Source organism: Microchirus variegatus, assembly GCF_963457635.1.
Source record: "Microchirus variegatus genome assembly, chromosome: 2".
In the NCBI taxonomy this organism is placed as follows: Eukaryota; Metazoa; Chordata; class Actinopteri; order Pleuronectiformes; family Soleidae; genus Microchirus; species Microchirus variegatus.
The window spans coordinates 41,890,522-41,909,110 of record NC_139803.1 but is presented as its reverse complement, the minus strand read 5'-3'; the positions used below and the strand labels follow the sequence as shown (position 1 = coordinate 41,909,110).

General features: G+C 45.2%; 1 protein-coding gene across 1 annotated transcript in view; it reads right to left on the bottom strand.

Annotated features, from left to right (window-relative positions):
• Window positions 1-18,589, bottom strand: part of arhgef40 (Rho guanine nucleotide exchange factor (GEF) 40) — a 60,672-nt gene that overhangs the window by 31,269 nt on the left and 10,814 nt on the right. Inside the window, exons 2-13 of the mRNA XM_083910185.1 lie at window positions 13,237-13,326; window positions 11,911-12,018; window positions 6,269-6,554; window positions 4,679-5,834; window positions 4,294-4,529; window positions 4,018-4,206; window positions 3,557-3,671; window positions 2,920-3,013; window positions 2,702-2,800; window positions 2,021-2,137; window positions 731-829; window positions 460-611 (exon numbers count right to left, since the gene is read on the bottom strand). Coding sequence (XP_083766311.1) covers window positions 460-611; window positions 731-829; window positions 2,021-2,137; window positions 2,702-2,800; window positions 2,920-3,013; window positions 3,557-3,671; window positions 4,018-4,206; window positions 4,294-4,529; window positions 4,679-5,834; window positions 6,269-6,554; window positions 11,911-12,018; window positions 13,237-13,326 — 2,741 coding nt within the window. The remainder of the gene's footprint in view (window positions 1-459; window positions 612-730; window positions 830-2,020; window positions 2,138-2,701; window positions 2,801-2,919; window positions 3,014-3,556; window positions 3,672-4,017; window positions 4,207-4,293; window positions 4,530-4,678; window positions 5,835-6,268; window positions 6,555-11,910; window positions 12,019-13,236; window positions 13,327-18,589) is intronic.

The following is an 18,589-nucleotide window of genomic DNA, read 5'->3' as shown; positions in this document are numbered from 1 at the left end:
ATTCCGACGATTGCCGTGGCCACGCCCTTTTGGTCATTTTTCATCTCGCAAATTGACGCAATATATTTTATATATATATATATATATATATATATATATATATATATTTATTTATTTTTTTTACGAAAAATTTTACGATACGCGTTTAGACGAGTTTGTTCCTTTATGATGCGTGAAAAAGCGCCAAGATTGACGCCAAATCGGGCGACTTCCTGTTTGGTGAAAAATTCGCAAAATAAATTAAGGGAGGCACTTTAGAGCGAGGGCAACAAAGTTTCGCGGAAGCTGAGTCAAAATTGAAGCATCTTTGAAAAATTACGACTTTCAACGTGGGGGGGGGGCGCTGTTGAGCCATTTTCCTCCATGCAAAGTTTCCCCGAGTTTTTTATGCTAACCCCCCTCATGTGTTTGAATCAAACTTTAAACTTTACCGCAGTGCGTATTAAAAATCAAACGCACCTGCAGTCGGGCGACTTGTGCGCCAGTCCCGACGAGCTGTTGGTCAACCCTGCGAGCCAGGCTCCGCCCCTTTGCTGCAGCTCCGTGAGGCGCTGGTCAGCGAGGACGCTCACCATGAGCTGCCTGTGTTTGTCGATGCTCAGAGGGACGGCCTGAAGAAGAAGAAGAAGAAGAAGAAGAAGAAGAAGAAGAAGAAGAAGAAGAATGTGCTCCTGTAAACAATTATCAAACCACACATTACTCTGTGTCATCAAAGCAGCGGAAACATTACCTTGATGTTGTCGGGCATCGGCTCCGTCTCCATGGACCGCAGCGCCTCGTCCAGCAGGGTGAGGGCGCTCTCGCAGCGCTCCGTCAGGCTCTCCAGGCTCTGGAGAAGATTTTTCACTCGTTCAATCGAAAGAAACTTGAATTTCTTTTCACCAAATCCCGTATTTCCTCTTCCTTTTTCTCTCAGAGTTCGTGGGAGAGGTCAAAGAAAGAGGACAGGAAGACGTTCCTTCATCTGTTTGGATAACGGCACATAAACGCTCTGGGAAACACCCATTAAAGCCTCTTTAAATGTTTTTTTTCCTCTCTCTTCTTTCAGTGATTTATCCTCCGCACTGAGTCAGTGAAATTGTCGACCACCACCAGACGAATTATTATCCGTGTCCTTCGAGAAAACGCCAAAAATACTCAAAATTAGGTCAAAGAGCCTTTTTTTAAAGGAGGACAAGGAAAAACCAACCACTTCTGACCTTGAGTAGTTTTTGTTCCTCCTCTTTGTTGACTTCTCTCTTAAATTAGCCTTATCCTACTTCACACGTGCTAATTTTTACTTTCATTATTGTGAATTTTGACCCACGTTTAGTTTTAATTAGAAATACAAAATAACGAGTAATATTTTGATTAAAAATAGGAAATTTTCTACTCAAACTCACTTGGAATAAAACATTATTTTCCGGAATAATTTCAGTAAACAATAAGATCTTGACTTAATTTGTTTTTTTTAAACTGACTTTGGTTTAAATATTAGATGTTTTACATTTGATATTTATGTAAAAACGGGAACTCTTATTACAAAGTAAAAGGCAAAACATGTATTTCCCAAAAATGAAGGTTACACATACTTAACTTTTCATAAGAAATACAAAATTATGCATAGTTATCTTTGTTTTACTATATTTATTAATTATTTACTATATAATTACACCCTAAAATAGTGAGAAATTCACCATTTCCATCCATCAATACTGAAATAATAAAATGCACAGAGTATGTTAAATATTCAAAGATACCATCTTTGTAAAAATGCAACACTGGCAGACTCCAACAACTTCTCTGTAAGGGGGGGGGGGGGGAACGCTGACGTTTAATTCCCACAAATTAAAAAGATTTGATTAATGGAGCCGAGGCGTTCGCGTATCAGTCGATCTGAAAATGCCTCGAGTGATCATTTCCTGCTCACGAGAAGATTTCAGCGCTCGCTCTGGGGTCAGTAAATGTGGCTGCCTCAGCTCAAACCATCAGCGTTAAAGGGGGGGGGGGGGGGAGTAAAGGAAAAACGGCGTATTCTCACCAGTCTGAAGGCGAGCCAGTCTGCGTGGCAGTGGGCGAAGTCTCCGTCCATCTCGGCGGGCAGCTGCTGTTTGTCCACGTACTGCTGAAGGACCGCCGTCCCCTGCACCGCGTGGACCTGGACAGACAGGAAGTGGCTCAACAAAAGTCAACAAAAACAACAAAATTAGGGGTCAACTATTACTATCACGTCCGTTAATTAATTCATCCCGGGATTAAAAAAAAAAAAACAAGCAAATTTCGCTTCGATCGCTAACACATTTTTGGCGGGGGTTTCCCTTTAACGCGCAGCGTTCCCGCGGTTGCCAGGTTTTGAAACGGGAAACACATGGAGCGGAGAACTTTCTCATGCCTCCGCGAAAAAAACATCAAATGCGCGGCAGCGAGCTGAATTAGCGCTACAATGGGAGTCGTTTTGCTAACATTTGCATTCTGCCAAATGTCGACAAGTCGAGGCCAAAAACGTGAGCGGAGCATCTGATGTTCATCAAGTGTTTTTTTTTAGCAACCGACACAAACAAAGCACGCTTTTTGTAGTTGTTATTTCCACTTTTGTTTGCATTTTATATACGAGAAGCCGCTGAAGCGTTTTTCAGCAACATTCTTTGTGCTCGTGTTTCCTCAAACACTTCATCGCACACACACACACTCTGTAATCATCATGTGATTTGTATGAAGTCACCTCTGCTCCCTCCACACTGTGAGAAAGGGACGACTCCTGCTGCTGCTGCTGCTCGTCCACCAAAACCAGAACGGATCCCAGACCGCCAGGAACCAGCGCCTGGAAGACGAAACACATGTGCTTCAGCTACTCGATCGTCACCATCTGCGGGGCCGATTAAAAACACATGAGCAAACATTTAGCCGTTTGACGAAATGGCTTTTTTCTCCCCCCCTCACCTGGAACGTTTTTAGCGCAGAGAGGCAGCGGGTGGACGGTGAGGAGCGTCTGCTGTCCATTAGCACTGTGAGACCTTTTTCTTTGGCTGCAGGCCTGATGAGGACGGATGGCATGGAAACAGGAGCAGGAGTCAGAACGAGAATTACAAATGGACACTGTGACTTAAAGAGAGTTTCGTGGTCAAGGAGGCCGCCCGTGACCTTGGTTTTGGACCTATGGTCCACCCAAATTGGAACAAATTCCATGAAGGCCTTCTTGAGATAAAGATCGTTAAGGCCATCCTTGAATCCAAATGAACGTTTGTACCAAATTTGAAAACCTTGATCAGATTTTGAAATGGTCATCTTTGACCTTGCACTTTGTCCTTCAAATACCCTGAATTCTTCTCCGGTTGTACCAAATTTCATAGTCGTCAACATCTAATCAGGTCATCCTTGAGTCCAAGTGAAGGATTGAAGATGTCCCTGAGATGTTGCGTTGAAAAGACCAAACACGTCTTGTAAGGTCATCGGTGAACGTTCGAGAAGATCCGAGTTTAAGCTTTGGACACCAAAATCAAATAAGGTCATCCTTGAATCTGCACCGAACCTTGAGAGGATTCTGTCCTAAAGGAACCAAGGAGAGTCCAGTACTTACCGGGTGATTCTGTGGTAACAGGCCAGGACCCGGGCCATCTCCTCCTCACAGAGATCTTCCTCCGACGCATCCGTCTCCGCGATGACCAGAGCGCGTCCCAATCTGTCCACAGTACCTGCGAAGCGTAAAAAAATGACTGATGTTGAGTGGGAAAAACCAAGGAAGAAGTTAGAACTGTGCCAAGACAACAATCTGATCTGTTGACGTTGCTTTATCTTTGTTTTTCTGTTGTCTTTGGGAACAACATTCCCATCAGGCCCTTGGGAACTGTGAGCTGAGACAAAACAAGAGAGTGCCAGATCTGAAGAAGCAAGTCCAGTCGCCCCTTTAGACTCTTCTGAAAACACTAAAACCATGGATGTACTGATTAAAAAGTACTGGATACTGTTAATCCAGAACAATCCAAAGAAGAGCAAAGGGACTGAACAAGACGCTGTCAAGACAATGTCAAAGCTGCTTGCCTGTCAACTTCAGCTTCCCTGATTGGAGAAGTTCTGCGTCCACTTCCCTGAGCAGCGGAGGCTCTTTGGTCGCGATGCCGTTCACTTGCTCGGCGCCCGTCTGCGCCGATGCCGCCTCTTCGTTTGAGTGGTTAAATAAGGACGTGCCCGTTTGTCCGTTGCAGACGGGCGACGGTCCCGCTTCCGTCTCTGCGGAGAGAAACAAAAAGTTACAGAAGACGTCCAGGTGATTGGCGAACATAGTCTGACGCTCACGCGGGCGATCCTTCCACGAACCTGCACTGCTTTTCTTTGAGCTCTCGGCTTCAGCTGTAGTGGGCGCTCCATCCGGTTCGTCGGCCTGCTCCGTTTGTGCCGACTGGATCTCTGCTTTGATTGGGAGCTTTGTTGACGTGGAGTGGTTGGCGGGAGGACCCGACTGAGGGGCTTTGCCCTGCGTCTTCACGCCCTTCTGATGACCACGGCCACCGGACCTGGCCCTCCCTTTGGCGCCCTTTCCCTTCCTTTTCCTCCTAAGAACACAACACAGAAAGGTCTTAAAGGCATAGAGGGTTTTCACCTACGTGTTAACAATCTGTGCTTTCACATGCGAGCGTGGAAAAAAAAAAGAGGGCAAACGAGATGAAAGAGTGCAGTGTATGTTTAAAAAGTCCATCTGTACCTGGGTGCTCTGAATCCGGCGGTTTTAACCTCCTTTCCTCGCGGACACATTCTGTCCTCTGTCTTTCTGTCGTCCTTTTCTTCTTCCACCGTCGAGTTTGACGAAGTCTTCGCGTTGGACCCGCCGTTCGTGACCTCTCCACTTTCTGAAGCTCCAGAGAAAGTTCTCTCTGGTGCATCTGATGTCGGAGTGGTCGCGTCGCTCTCTCCACTCACTGGTTTATCAGTGTCCTCAAAAACCGAGTCTGAATGAGAGCCGTGATCCGAGTGGCCCTCGACGACATGTCCAACTTTGTGGTTCCTCAACACTTGGATTTCACTTGCGTCCAAACTCTTGCCACTTTCCGAGTCTTTGCTTGTGTGATCGTGTCTGCAGGGCTGTGTAAGACCAGTGCTGTCTCGCTCCCTGCCCACGCCGGGCCTCCTCTCTTTGAATGGACCGTCGAAATAAAGCTGTCCACTCTCTAAGTCCCTGCTTGTTTTATCTCCTTCGTCTGAGTCGTGGACAGATGAGGAATAAGACCGCCTCCCTCTGCCAGCTTCAGCAGCGCCTGGTGGAGGTGGAGGTGGAGGCGGTAACCGGCCGGCCTTGCGCGTCAGAGAGTCTCCTTTAGCACCAAGGACAGCGCGAAAGCTTCCCGACCTTTCCACTCTTCCGTATCCCCAAGCTTTCCCCTTTCGAAGTTTGATGGCTTTGCTTCTCCGGCACAGAGGCAACGTCTTGGTCTTTGAGATCCCATGCATCTCCAGGTACCTTTGCCTCGGGTCAACCCCTCCATCGGGACCTCCTCTGGGCTCCAACAGCTCCACATAGTCCCCGTCAAGCTGAGGGTGCCTCCCCGTCCGCCCAAGCCCGTCTTCGCTGCGCCTTCGCCGGGGAAGCGCGGACTCAGAATCCAGGCCGTCTGGCGGTAAATCGTCTTCCTCCTCGTCCCAGGACCAGGAGTCCAGTTCTCCAGAAGACGAGCCTCCCCAGCCGCCGAGGCTGCTGCCGCCGTCACTGGGCATGCGGCTCGATATGGAGCCGTCGCAGTTTGACATCAGGCCCAGCTCCTCAGACGGGTCATGGATGAATTTGGGGTAGACGACCTCTTTCCACGGAAGTCGAACCACACCATCACATGTGCTCACCAGGCAGGTGTCTAGTCCTCCTCCAACTGTGCGAAATAAGAGACAACGACATTTATGAGGTCTTTACTTCAGGAAAGTCACACATCTACAAAATTAACTTCTATCTATACTGATATAGTATTTTACTGCTGATGCACCACCTGGCAGCACAAGCTCTTACTGTGTGGTAGACATTTGAAACCCTCACTAATGTCCTCGTCACATCGCGGGGATCGCGGTGAACCTCTTAGAGAACCACTCACATCACAAATATCAGATCCAGTAATCCAGTTCTACATTAAAGGACAGGCCTTTTCAATCTGTTGGCCCCAAAATGTGGAGCTTGGACGACCTTGATTTAGCCCTTTCATTATTTATAATTATGGCAAATTACCCAATTGTTTCACTTCACGCTGCAACCACAATAACAGGCTATGCTAGCGGCGCTAACTGCCCACTCCCTCGCCCGTCCGTCCCTCACCTTCTCTCTTGTGGCCCCGCTCTTTGTTGATGCTGTGCAGCCACTCGGTGGTGAACACCAGGGGGTGCTGCGACTCGGGCACCAAGACCTCCTGGACGGTGCGCCCCCCGGGCGCCAGACACTTCAGGGCCAGGCGGGGGCAGCGCGTGGAGAAGGGCACCACCTGCAGGTAGAAGTCGTTGCTGCGCAGGAGCCTCCAGTCCAGCGTGGAGAGCTGGACGACCACTTTCTCGCCGAGGCACAGAGGCCAGCCGGAGTGAAGGAACAAGCAACCCAGGTACTGAGACTGAGGAGACAGTGACCATACACATTTTTAATATCATTACCAATACAAGCAAAGTTTGAGGATATATCTTAAAATGTTTTTTAGAATACGGCCAATATGGGTTCTCTCTACAGTCTTAGAAATAAGGGTTCCAAAAGGGTCCTTCTACCAAGGCTGAGGTTCTACCTGGAACCATTTTCTTCTGAAAAACCCTTTCCAGAAGAAAGGGTTTTTCGAGGGTTCTTGGTAACACTAATGGTTCCAGTAAGAACCTTTTTGATCCAGAGAACCCTTTAAAACCCCTTTCCTGAATAAAGGGTTTTAAAAGGGTTCTTGGTGGAACCGTCCGAAAGCGTTTCAGGTAGAACCTTTTTATAAAGGCACTACCTGGAGCCAAAAAGGGTTCTCCTATGAGGACAAGAACCTTATATGGTTCTACTTAACACTTTTATTTCTAAGAGTGTATGGTTGATGCCAAATGTGGATCTTTAAGAAGTAGAGCAGCCTGATATGTTTCAAATATAACCATTTCATACTAAATGACACACAAAATTGCTTAAAGAAACACTGCTAGGGACTTTAAATAAGTACAAATAAAGTATAAACTGAATGTTGTTGAATACAAAAAATGGGTCAAAAATGTTTAAAGGTGCATTATGTAATAAATCTAAAGCAACTGGCCATAAAATCCTCCTAATGTGTCACAGAGACTCAGGAATAATGTTCATATAACAAACTGAACTCGCCAACAACAACAGTACAGACAAAATATTTGCATTAAAAAAAACATTTTGCAGACTGCAAATCATGTTTTGGCGTCATGTGGCGCCACCTACCGCCGTCTACCAATCATTGCAGTCAGTAGAGTCTCAGCTGCCGAGCAAACCACGGGTTGCCAGTTACGTCAGAAAACGAAACCTAAAAGACCGCGGTATTTTGAATTTGAATGTAGTAACCGTTTTTGGCCACATTCTTACATATGGAACCTTTAAACTACACAAAAAATATCTAATTTTGGGCCAATTTTTTGGCCTACCCGGTGAAATGTTTCAGTGTTTGATTTTCTGTCCATTAAGAGTTTTAAAACCACAATAAAGTAGTTTCTTCTGCCATAAATAAACACTTTGAGACCTAAGAATTTTAGGTTTTATCATAACATTTTTGTCCTGGCCTAAAGTCAGAGCCATAAATTCTCTCTCTTTACTTCCTGTCAGTTGCACAACATTGCTCTCGCTTCACATCAGGAACCTGCCGCTCTATAAAACTTTATAGTGTAAAAAAAAGAAAGAAAAAAGTGATTCTTCTGTTTAACGTTCGTGCACAAACCCGCGCTCCCTTTCACAAACCACAGCAGCTGCAGCGCTGCCTTTCATTTCTAGAGCTAATACCGCACCAGCCGACGCCGCTCAGAAGCTCCGCTGGCACACAAATGTCAGACATGTGACTTTTTTTCCACAGCGCAGGCACACACAAAAAAACAAAACAAAAAACCTGCTTAGCTTAGCATCATGACACAGTGAGAAGTCTCTGGATCGCTGCAGCAGAGCGTCAGAGAGTGAGTGAGTCAGTCGGAAACTCTTCACAACGCTCCGCTGTTTCTTTCACAGGAGGGAAACGAGCAAAACAAACGCACCGGGAAAAGTCCGACTGCGGCTAAATATAGAGAGGAATCACCACAACAAACCAGAGTTAGGTTCAATTCCAATTCCTATCTTAACCCTCAAGCTCAACCCTTAATCTTAACTGACCCTCAAAACCATGTGTTGAGGGTTATTTTGTCACTTAGAAATGGGACACCCCTTAAATGCAGATACGTCTTCAGACTGCAGGGGGCAGAATAACGCGAAAGCTGCGTCCAGTCTGTCAACTCCAAAAAAGAAGAAGAAGAACACATTTAAGTCAGGATTATTTGTTACGATCCGTTTGTCAGTCAAGTTATTAGGTTGTCAGCTAGTTATAAGATGATACTCGTACAAATACCACAACCACGAACATATTCAGCTGACAGTTACCACACACCACGGCTTATTGAAAAGTAAACCATAGCAAACCATCGCTTGTCCGCAACCGGCCAAGCATTCTGGGTAGCCCTTGCTCCCAAGGGTGGTCTCGGAACATCTCAATATTGAGGGCGATACAGCCCTTAAACTCGGCCCTCAACTTCATTTTTCTGAGAATCGGGACAGCACTTGCACTAAAGGGAACGCGCATTTTTGAGATTGAGGGTTAAAGGGATAGTTTGGAATTTTGGACGTATGACCTATTTTCCAACTCAGCCGGTGTGATGGAGACGTCTGGAGACGTTTTCAAGAAATTTCGTTCAGTTCTTCTAGTTGCCGAGTTCGCTGGTGCTATGGCTAGCGCAAGTCAATGGTACCTGTTAGCATGGCATTAGAAACACTCGTACCGACTCCACAGTGCACCCGAGGCAAATCAATTGTAACGGCAAACTATCGATGTACATACATGTATGAGTCGGTATGAGTGTTTCTAATGCCATGCGGGACCGTATCTATGTTCCCCGGGTCCTATGTTCCCCGCTTTGTATGTGACCGGGGAACATAGGACCCTTTCTCTAACACTAATCCTAACCCTACCCTTTTTCAAAGAAAGGGTCCTATGTTCCCCTGTCACATACAAAGTGGACCTTTTTTGGGAAAAACGGGGAACATAGGTACGACCCCATGCCATGCTAGCTGGTACCATTGACTTGCGCTAGCCATAGCACCAGCAAACTCCTAGAACTAGAAGAACGTGAATGAAATTTCTTGAAAATGTCTCCATCACACCGGCCGAGTTGGAAAATCAGGTCATGTCCAAAATTCCAAATTATCACTTTAAGATTGAGGATTAAGCAAGGAATTGGACCCTTAGTGAAGCTAGCATGTCTGTATCTTGTGGAGGTTTGAAACCCTCCTCCTCCTCCTCCATGGCCCTCCACACTCATTGGAGTTGTTGTGTTACAAAAGCATGTTGTGTGACTTCTCCCTTGTCTTGTTTTGACTCGGTCCACATTCTGTGAGCTCCTGTGTCCTTGGAGAAAACCTCCTCCCCTCTGCCCACGACTCTCCCTCAATGAACCCCAGTGTTGTGTTGTGCTTGCCCCCCCCACCACCACCACCACCACCACCTCCCATTCCTCCAAGAGAAAAATCCCTCAATCAGTCCACTATAATCTCCACAACCTCCAGCATCTTCCCCCTGCACAGGCATGCACATGCACATGCACATGAAAAAGCCCACGTTCGCCAACAACTCCCTCTTCTTGGACTCCCACTCCTACGCTCTTACTCATTCTTTCTCTGTCTCGCAGCAGTAACACGCTCACATATGGAAGGAATTATTGTCGTGATGACTCTCTGCCGTCTAACTCTCCGCCGCCTAACTCTCCGCCGTCCGCTCGGCAACGGCGATAAACACAGTTTTCTCCGCACACGTCTGCAAAAGAAGACATTTTGGCGGTGCAGATATGAGACGCTTCTGATTAAGTTTGGAAACTCTACGAGACGCGATATCGCCGCACACCGAGCTTTTACTCTGTCGTCCACAGGGGGGCGACGGCGTCTCGGGTTTCACCAGCTACTTTCGCTCACTTTATAACCCGGGGCCAGTCGAGAGGTTTCCAGGGGGGCGGACTGGAGCGACTCGTCGTAAAGAAGGTCACGCGTGTGTCGTATAATATAAAGAGCGCCTTGAACTTTGCCTTCGTGTGACCTGGAGCTGTGTTCTTCGTCTGGAAACTCCGGAGAAGATCCAGCCACTGGCTTGGACTTTATTGGACGTTTCCTTCATAGTTTAAACCAAGGGAGACCCAAACACTGGGGCGGGAAACCACAGATGGGTCACAGGAGATTTGTTTTCCCCCAGCAAATTTGCAGAATTTGTCCACCCTTATATATGTTTTGGAAAACATGCGTAAGATGAAGTACAGAACATTTCAAAAATGATAAAACCGCGTTCCAAACACTTAAAAGACTTGATTTTGAACGTACAATGTCTGGATTTGATTTACTTTCTAAATTAGCCTGCTTTTAAAGACCTTAAAGGGGAAGAAACTACCCATTAAGTATGTTTGTATACGTGTAAAATTGCTTTTAAAATTAAAATCATTTGGTTTTTATATCCACTTCGTACCTCAACAAATCTCGCCTTTCACATTTTAACGTGGACGCTAGCAAAGAAGAACGACTCTTGAACCAAAAATAAACACCCGTATCTTTGCGGTTCCCTGACTATCTGTGGTCTCACCACTAGATGTCACTAATTCTCAGACACTGGACCTTTAATAAAGACTTGTTTGCTTTTAGCTTCACAAACACGTAACTCAAAGCTGCCGTCAGTCAAATTTGTTTGAAATGGCGCAATATTCCGACAGCTATCATTAGCCTCGGAAACGCTCGTCTTCTCAAGTAGATCACAACTAGAACTTCACGGAATTTGAGAGTTTAGGCTACGTTTTTCTGTAAATAATTGCCCCCAGTCGATGCTAATGGGGGGAATGCTAACAGCAGAAATGGACAGGAAGTTAGCTCAACTTCGCCAAAACACAACATCGATGAGAGCAGTTACAACGGGGGGAATTAAACTCAATTTACTCAAACACAGGAAGACCGTAGACGGACATCGGACGGAGATTTTACGAATTGACCGTTGCCTCGACAGTTTTGGCAACCAGACATTAAGACGTCGCCAGTAACTAGCCACCTAGTGGACGGTATGAAGTGTGTCGTAGTTTATGATAAACAAAACTGACATCGTGTTCTACTGAAGAAGACCTGAGACCATTATCTCGTCGGTTTAAGGACTTCATAAAACAAGTAAGAAGTAGAAGCTTCCATTCGTCGCCCCCTGGTGGATAACTTCCACTTCCTGGGCTACAATCTATCAGGAGCGGACCTGACAGCCCGATGATTACGACATGAGCAGCTCGGTCCCTGGGTGAACTCGCAGAACATCTGGACCATTTGCCGCTCGTCGACTCCCCTCGTCTCCAATTACGTTTCCTGTCCGTCTCCGCTATCGCTATCGCTATCGCTATCGCCGCGTTACTGAAGGCAAACGGATAAAAAAAAAACTTCGGGACTTTTCTCGGCGGCATCACGAGCGCGAACACATAAATTTCGGACAAACTCGCTCAGAAACAGATGCTCCGAGAAAAGAGTTTTCACCGAGAGAATCGAGAAAAAGGCTCAACAGCTGATGCGTTTCTCACACACAGCTCTGAAAGGATGTGACAGATGCTGCTGCTTCTCATTAGCCTGTGTGTGTGTGTGTGTGTGTGTGTGTGTGTGTGTGTGTGTTCTGGTGTGTGTGTGTGTGTGTGTGTGTTCTGGTGTGAATCCCCTGGTTCCCAGCGAAGGAAGGAACAACAACTCACGCAGGCGTGCTGCTGCAGTTTGTGCAGGAGATGTTTGGCGGGAACAAAGTAGTCGAGGAGGTAGCGGAGACTGTCGTGTTGATAAGTCGACTCCAGCACCGAGAAAACCTGAGACGGAGACGGACGAAGGAGACAAAAAAAAACAACAACGAAAGTTAACGTTCTATCAACATTTAATCTCATATTGGACAGAAAACAAGATTTTGTGAATTACGAGCTATTTTCATATTTCACACGAGTGACTTGAACGTGCCGCGAAGCTCGCAAACATACAGCTCTACACTCTTGGAAGTAAAAGTGCCAAGTAGAACCATATAAGGTTCTTCGGCTTGTCCTCATAGCAGAACCCGTTTTGGCTAAAGGTTCCACCTGGAACCCTTTTAAAACCCTTTATTCAGGAGAGGGGTTTTAAAGGGTTCTCTGGATCAAAATGGTTCTTACTGGAACCATTAGTAATACCAAGAACCCTTGAAAAAGCAAATGGTTCCAGGTAGAACCTCAGCCCTTGTAGAAGAATCCTTTTGGAACCCTTATTTCTAAGAGTGTACAGTAATAAATAAACGGTTCTACTTAGAAATAAAGGTGCTAAGTAGAACCATATAAGGTTATTCGGCTTGTCCTCATAGGAGAAACCTTTTTGGCTCCAGGTAGAACCTTTTTTATAAAGGTTCCACCTGGAACCCTTTTGGAGGGTTCCACCAGGAACCCTTTTGGAGGGTTCCACCAAGAACCTTTTTAAAACCCTTTTTTTCGGGAAAGGGGTTTTAAAGAGTTCTCTGTATCAAAATGGTTCTTAGAGGAACCATTAGTGTTACCAAGAACCCTTAAAAAACCCTTTCTTGTAAGCAAATGGTTCCAGGTAGAACATTAGCCCTTGTAGAAGAACCCTTTTGGAACCCTTATTTCTAAGAGTGTGGTGATTTATCTTGAAGTGATTCATGGTGATCTTATCTCACGATTCTTTTTTTATATTCACTAAAATATTAGCTAACGTTATTTCCGTATGTCTTTTTGCTAACGTTAGCTACATTTTCTGAACGTTTACGGATAAGAAACCAGTGGTAACCGGGTAATATTAGCTAATCTGTGGTTTGAATGAGGGTTCTCTTCATGTTTTTCACAATATGGCGCCAACACTTAGATGACATTTGGTCATTTTTTTGTTCAATGCATACGTACGATTTCAAATTTTCTGAAAGCTAACAAAAAAAGATCGCATTAGCGTCACAAACCACGTTTATTTAGATCAGGCTAATCACTTATGTGTCGTCCCACGTCTCCTTTAGGACTGGAGTGAAGGTGAAGTTTTGCGTAGCAGAGGCGTACCTGAGAGAGAAGGGGTGGAGCCGTGCTCTCGAAAGGAGGATACAGTGACGAGAGCGCCCCCTGTACGCAATCCTCCATCGCCTCCGAACCCTGACGCACACAGAGAGAGAGAGAGAGAGAGAGAGAGAGAGATGGTAAGAAAGGGTTAAAACAAACCCCGGACGCTGAATCAACTCTGATGTCTGTGTTTGCGTTTTACAGCCAACATGTCTCGCTTTTTGCTGACACACGCACACACACACACACACACACACACACACACACACACACACACACACACACAGATATACACATATTCTACTTTCAACTTCCTGTTGTATGGTCTGGGGAGTGTCAAACATTTCCTCCAAGGCCTTAACCCGTAAGAACCTCCAGAACAAAAGAGTCCAGAGCAACATTAACTCTTAACGCTAATACACACATATGTACACACACACACACACACACACACACACACACACACTGGTCTCATGTCCCTTGTGAGGACACTCGTAGATATAATGCATTCCCTCTGCAAACTTTAGTATTAAAAGAGACGTTTTTGTCCTTTCTCCACCCAAATCAATGTAATCTGAAGTCAAAATAATCCATGAAATGAAGATAACATCATGTATAAAGTTATATATCTATATATATAGATATATATATAGTTTGTTGCATTTCTGAAATCTAAAAAGTAGCAAAAAGAAAACAGTTCTTCCTTTAAGTGCTGGGAAAATGTCTCATTTCACATTTCAAACACAGGTTTTATCAGGTTCTGGGATGTTTTTCAACAAAATAAATGCACATTTTAAACAATATTATGCCTAAATTTACCATTTACCGTGTGTGTGCAAATCACACATATGGATCACCCTGGAGCTACAAACGCTACAGGTATCAGGGGATGTAGCTCAGTGGTAGAGCGCGTGCTTCGCATGTATGAGGTCCTGGGTTCAATCCCCAGCATCTCCATCTATGATCTACAATGCATGAATCACTAATCTGGTTTACCGTGCATAGATCTTGCTTTTAGGGTCCATTATATTCTGAGACGCTGGTGGAATGACCTACCGAGTGTTACCAGAACATAAGGGCGTCCCTGTGTATCTTCAAGAAGCTCTTGAAGGCTCCTCCAAGACCATCATCTGTCCTAGGTCTTACCCTAACCCTCTATCAGTCCACTGTTCTTATCTACTGGACTACTTCTGTGTAGCTTATTTGTCTTTTGTAAGCTGCTTTGGATAAACCCTAACCCTAACCCTGAATTGGACCCTCTAGCCATATATTGTACACCCCTGACCTTCCCCCTAACCCTTACGCTAACAGTCCACTGTTACCTATCGAGTGGAGTTCTTTCCAGGACTACTTCTATAGAGCTTATTCCTCTTTTCTTAGTCACTTTGGATAACCATAACCCTGGAATTGGACCAGGGGTTCTCAAAGTGTTAATACCTGAGGACCAATTTAGGAACCCAACATTGGACTGAGGGTCGCCAAAGAAAAAAAAACAGAAAAAAAATCCCATTTGTAATAATTTTAATGACCAGATTGCAGTTCTACAGTTTAGTGTTAAGTAATATAAGCGTTAATATAATAATGCTTTATAATTTACTGGGTAATAACCCAGTATTTTGGCCATTGTTCTTACCTTCTAATTACAGGTTAATACCAAGTAACACATTTCTGTTACCATATATTTACTGGGTAAATAGCTAGTAATTGGGGGCTGTAGCTACCTGCTTATTACCAGCTTATAACCCAATAATACACTAAAATTCACCATATAGAAACCAGGTAAATACCCAGTATTTTTGTTTACACTTATTGGTCTGTATCCAGTAATGTCCAATAAACATTTAACAAGCTTAGTAGCTCCTGGATTAAAAAATATCAACTGTAATTCATTGCGGGGGGCCGCCAGAAATGTTTCTGCGGGCCGCCATTGGCCCCCTGGGCCGCACTTTGAGAACCAATGATCTAGCCATATGTTGTACACCCCTGACCTTCCCTCTAACCCTTAACCCTATCAGTCCACTGTTCCTATCCACTGGAGTTTGTTCCAAGACTACTTCTACATAGCTTATTTCTGTAGCTCTTTTCTAAGTGGTTTTGGATAACCCTTACCTTTACCCTGACACTAAAACCAGGTCTTAACCCTCAAAAAGCCTGTTAAAGTGGTGTAGGCCGGACAGAACAGCTTATAGTTTACCTCATAGCCTTAATTACCCTTAATTTACCCACAACACTTAACCTCCCACCCACTGACCCCCCGGTGACCCGTCTTCAAATCCAGATTCCCAAAAAAACATGTATTGGATTTATGAATTAACTTAAAGGTGCATCTCAGGAATAATGTTCATATAACAAACTGAACTCACCAACAACAACAGTACAGACAAAATATTTGCATTAAAAAAAATATTTTGCAGACTGCAAATCATGTTTTGGCGTCATGTGGCGCCACCTACCGCCGTCCACCAATCATTGCGGTCAGTAGAGTCTCAGCTGCCGAGCAAACCACGGGTTGCCAGTTACGTGAGAAAACGAAACCTAAAAGACCTCTGTGTTTTGAATTTGAACGTAGTAACCGTTTTTGGCCACATTCTTACATATGGCGCCTTTAAATCGTATAGAGGGGCCCCCTTTTTCTGCCCAGAGCTCTGCCTGGGGATCCAGGCTTGTAGACCTGGACTGGACCACCAGAACTTCAATCTCCTAACCTCTAACCTCTAACCTCTAACCCTAAAACCAGGTCTTAACCCTCAAAAAGCCTGTTAAAGTTGTGTAGACCGGACAAAACGTCCTCACAAAGATAGGTTTGTTTGACGATTGGTCCTCACAGCTTATAGTTTACCTCATAGCCTTAATTACCCTTAATTTACCCACAACACTTAACCTCCCACCCACTGACCCCCCGGTGACCCGTCTTCAAATCCAGATTCCCAAAAAAACATGTATTGGATTTATGAATTAACTTAAAGGTGCATCTCAGGAATAATGTTCATATAACAAACTGAACTCACCAACAACAACAGTACGGACAAAATATTTGCATTAAAAAAATATATATTTTGCAGACTGCAAATCATGTTTATGTTTTGAAAATCATGTTTTGGCGTCGTGTGGCGCCACCTACCGCCGTCTACCAGTCATTGCGGTCAGTAGAGTCTCAGCTGCCGAGCAACCCGCGGGTTGCCAGTTACGTCAAAAAACGAAAACCTAAAAGACCTCGGTATTTTGAATTTGAACGTAGAAACCGTTTTTGGCCACATTCTTACATATGGCGCCTTTAAATCGTATAGATGGGCCCCCCTTTTTCTGCCCAGAGCTCTGCCTGGGGATCCAAACCCCCAGTTCCCGGGCTTGTAGACCTGGAACTGGACCACCAGAACTTCAATCTCCTAACCTCTAACCTCTAAAACCAGGTCTTAACCCTCAAAAAGCCTGTTAAAGTTGTGTAGACCGGACAAAACGTCCTCACAAAGATAGGTTTGTTTGACGATTGGTCCTCACAGCTTATAGTTTACCTCATAGCCTTAATTACCCTTAATTTACCCACAACACTTAACCTCCCACTCACTGACCCGCCGGTGACCCGTCTTCAAATCCAGATTCCCAAAAAAACATATATTGGATTTATGAATTAACTTAAAGGTGCATCTGAGGAATAATGTTCATATAACAAACTGAACTCACCAACAACAACAGTACGGACAAAATATTTGCATTAAAAAAAAATATATTTTGCAGACTGCAAATCATGTTTATGTTTTGAAAATCATGTTTTGGCGTCGTGTGGCGCCACCTACCGCCGTCTACCAGTCATTGCGGTCAGTAGACTCTCAGCTGCCGAGCAAACCACGGGTTGCCAGTTACGTCAAAAAACGAAAACCTAAAAGACCTCGGTATTTTGAATTTGAACGTAGAAAACCGTTTTTGGCCACATTCTTACATATGGCGCCTTTAAATCGTATAGATGGGCCCCCTTTTTCTGCCCAGAGCTCTGCCTGGGGATCCAAACCCCCAGTTCCCGGGCTTGTGGACCTGGACTGGACCACCAGAACTTCAATCTCCTAACCTCTAACCTCTAAAACCAGGTCCTAACCCCTCAAAAAGCCTGTTAAAGTTGTGTAGACCAGACAAAACGTCCTCACAAAGATAGGTTTGTTTGACGATCGGTCCTCACAGCTGCTTAAAGACACACACACACACACACACACACACACACACACACACACACACCAGTGCAGCGCAACACATGAAATGTTTATTTTTCTAAACTGGCCGTTGCCGTGACAACCTGGAACTTTTTTTTTCCTCTTCTTCACCCCCACTTCTTCTCTTTCGCTCTCCCTCCATTTTCCCACCACCGCTCTCTTCTTCCACCCCCCCTCATCTCCGGAGTTTCTTCTTCTTCTTCTTCTTCTTCTTCTTTTCTCTTTGTTTCACCTCCGTACGACTCTCGTCGGCCTCATCTGACAACGATTATGTCGGTTGTCTCACACACACACACACACACACACACACACACACACACACACACACACACACACACACATTGTGCCGAATAACCGTGAGGGATGGATCCAATGGGAGGAAAAAACCGGAATGGGGAGAACAGAGTGTTCGGAAAAAATCGGAGAGAGAGAGCGAGAGAGCGAGCCAGGAGAGAATGAGCTGGTGCTGGTGGTTTATGGAAGAAGACCTGGGTTCAACAGTGTTTGAAAAATCATTTTTTTTAGTTTTTCTGCCCAGAGGGGGGCGATAGAGGGGAAAGGAGGGGGGGGGGGTTTGTGTGGTTGACCAGAGAAGAGGGTAAAATGAGTATCACACGAGGAAACAAACTGTTGCTTTTGGTTACGCAACTTTGCCAGAGACGACCGAATAAACCAAATAAAAAGGAAGCTGCGAACGGGGGAAACTAAACGGAGGAGACGGTACGTTGACATCGTAAAGTCGGAACTGGAAGTAACGTCGCGCTAGGGCTGGGCGATATAAATCGGAAAATGTATCGTTATCGAAATTTACGACGATAATCGACACTTACACGGACGCTTATATCGGGCAAATTGTCAATTACGCAAATGAGGCGATGACGTCGTTTTTAGCAACTTCGTACTTATCGTTCATTTATCGTTGATCGAGGTGAGGCCCGCTCGATACATCGTGATATCGATTCGAGGCCGTAATCGTCCCCAGCCCTACGTCGCGCTACGATTCGACCGCGTTCCGTTTGAAAAGTCGGGCGCAAACTTAGCGCGGGCTAGCCGTTGTTAGCGATACCAAGTCAAGACGACCTTATTTCTAGACCACGTTTAGTTTTGGCGTCGTGGCCCTGTGAGCCCTCTCCAGACAAATGTTTATATGTTGC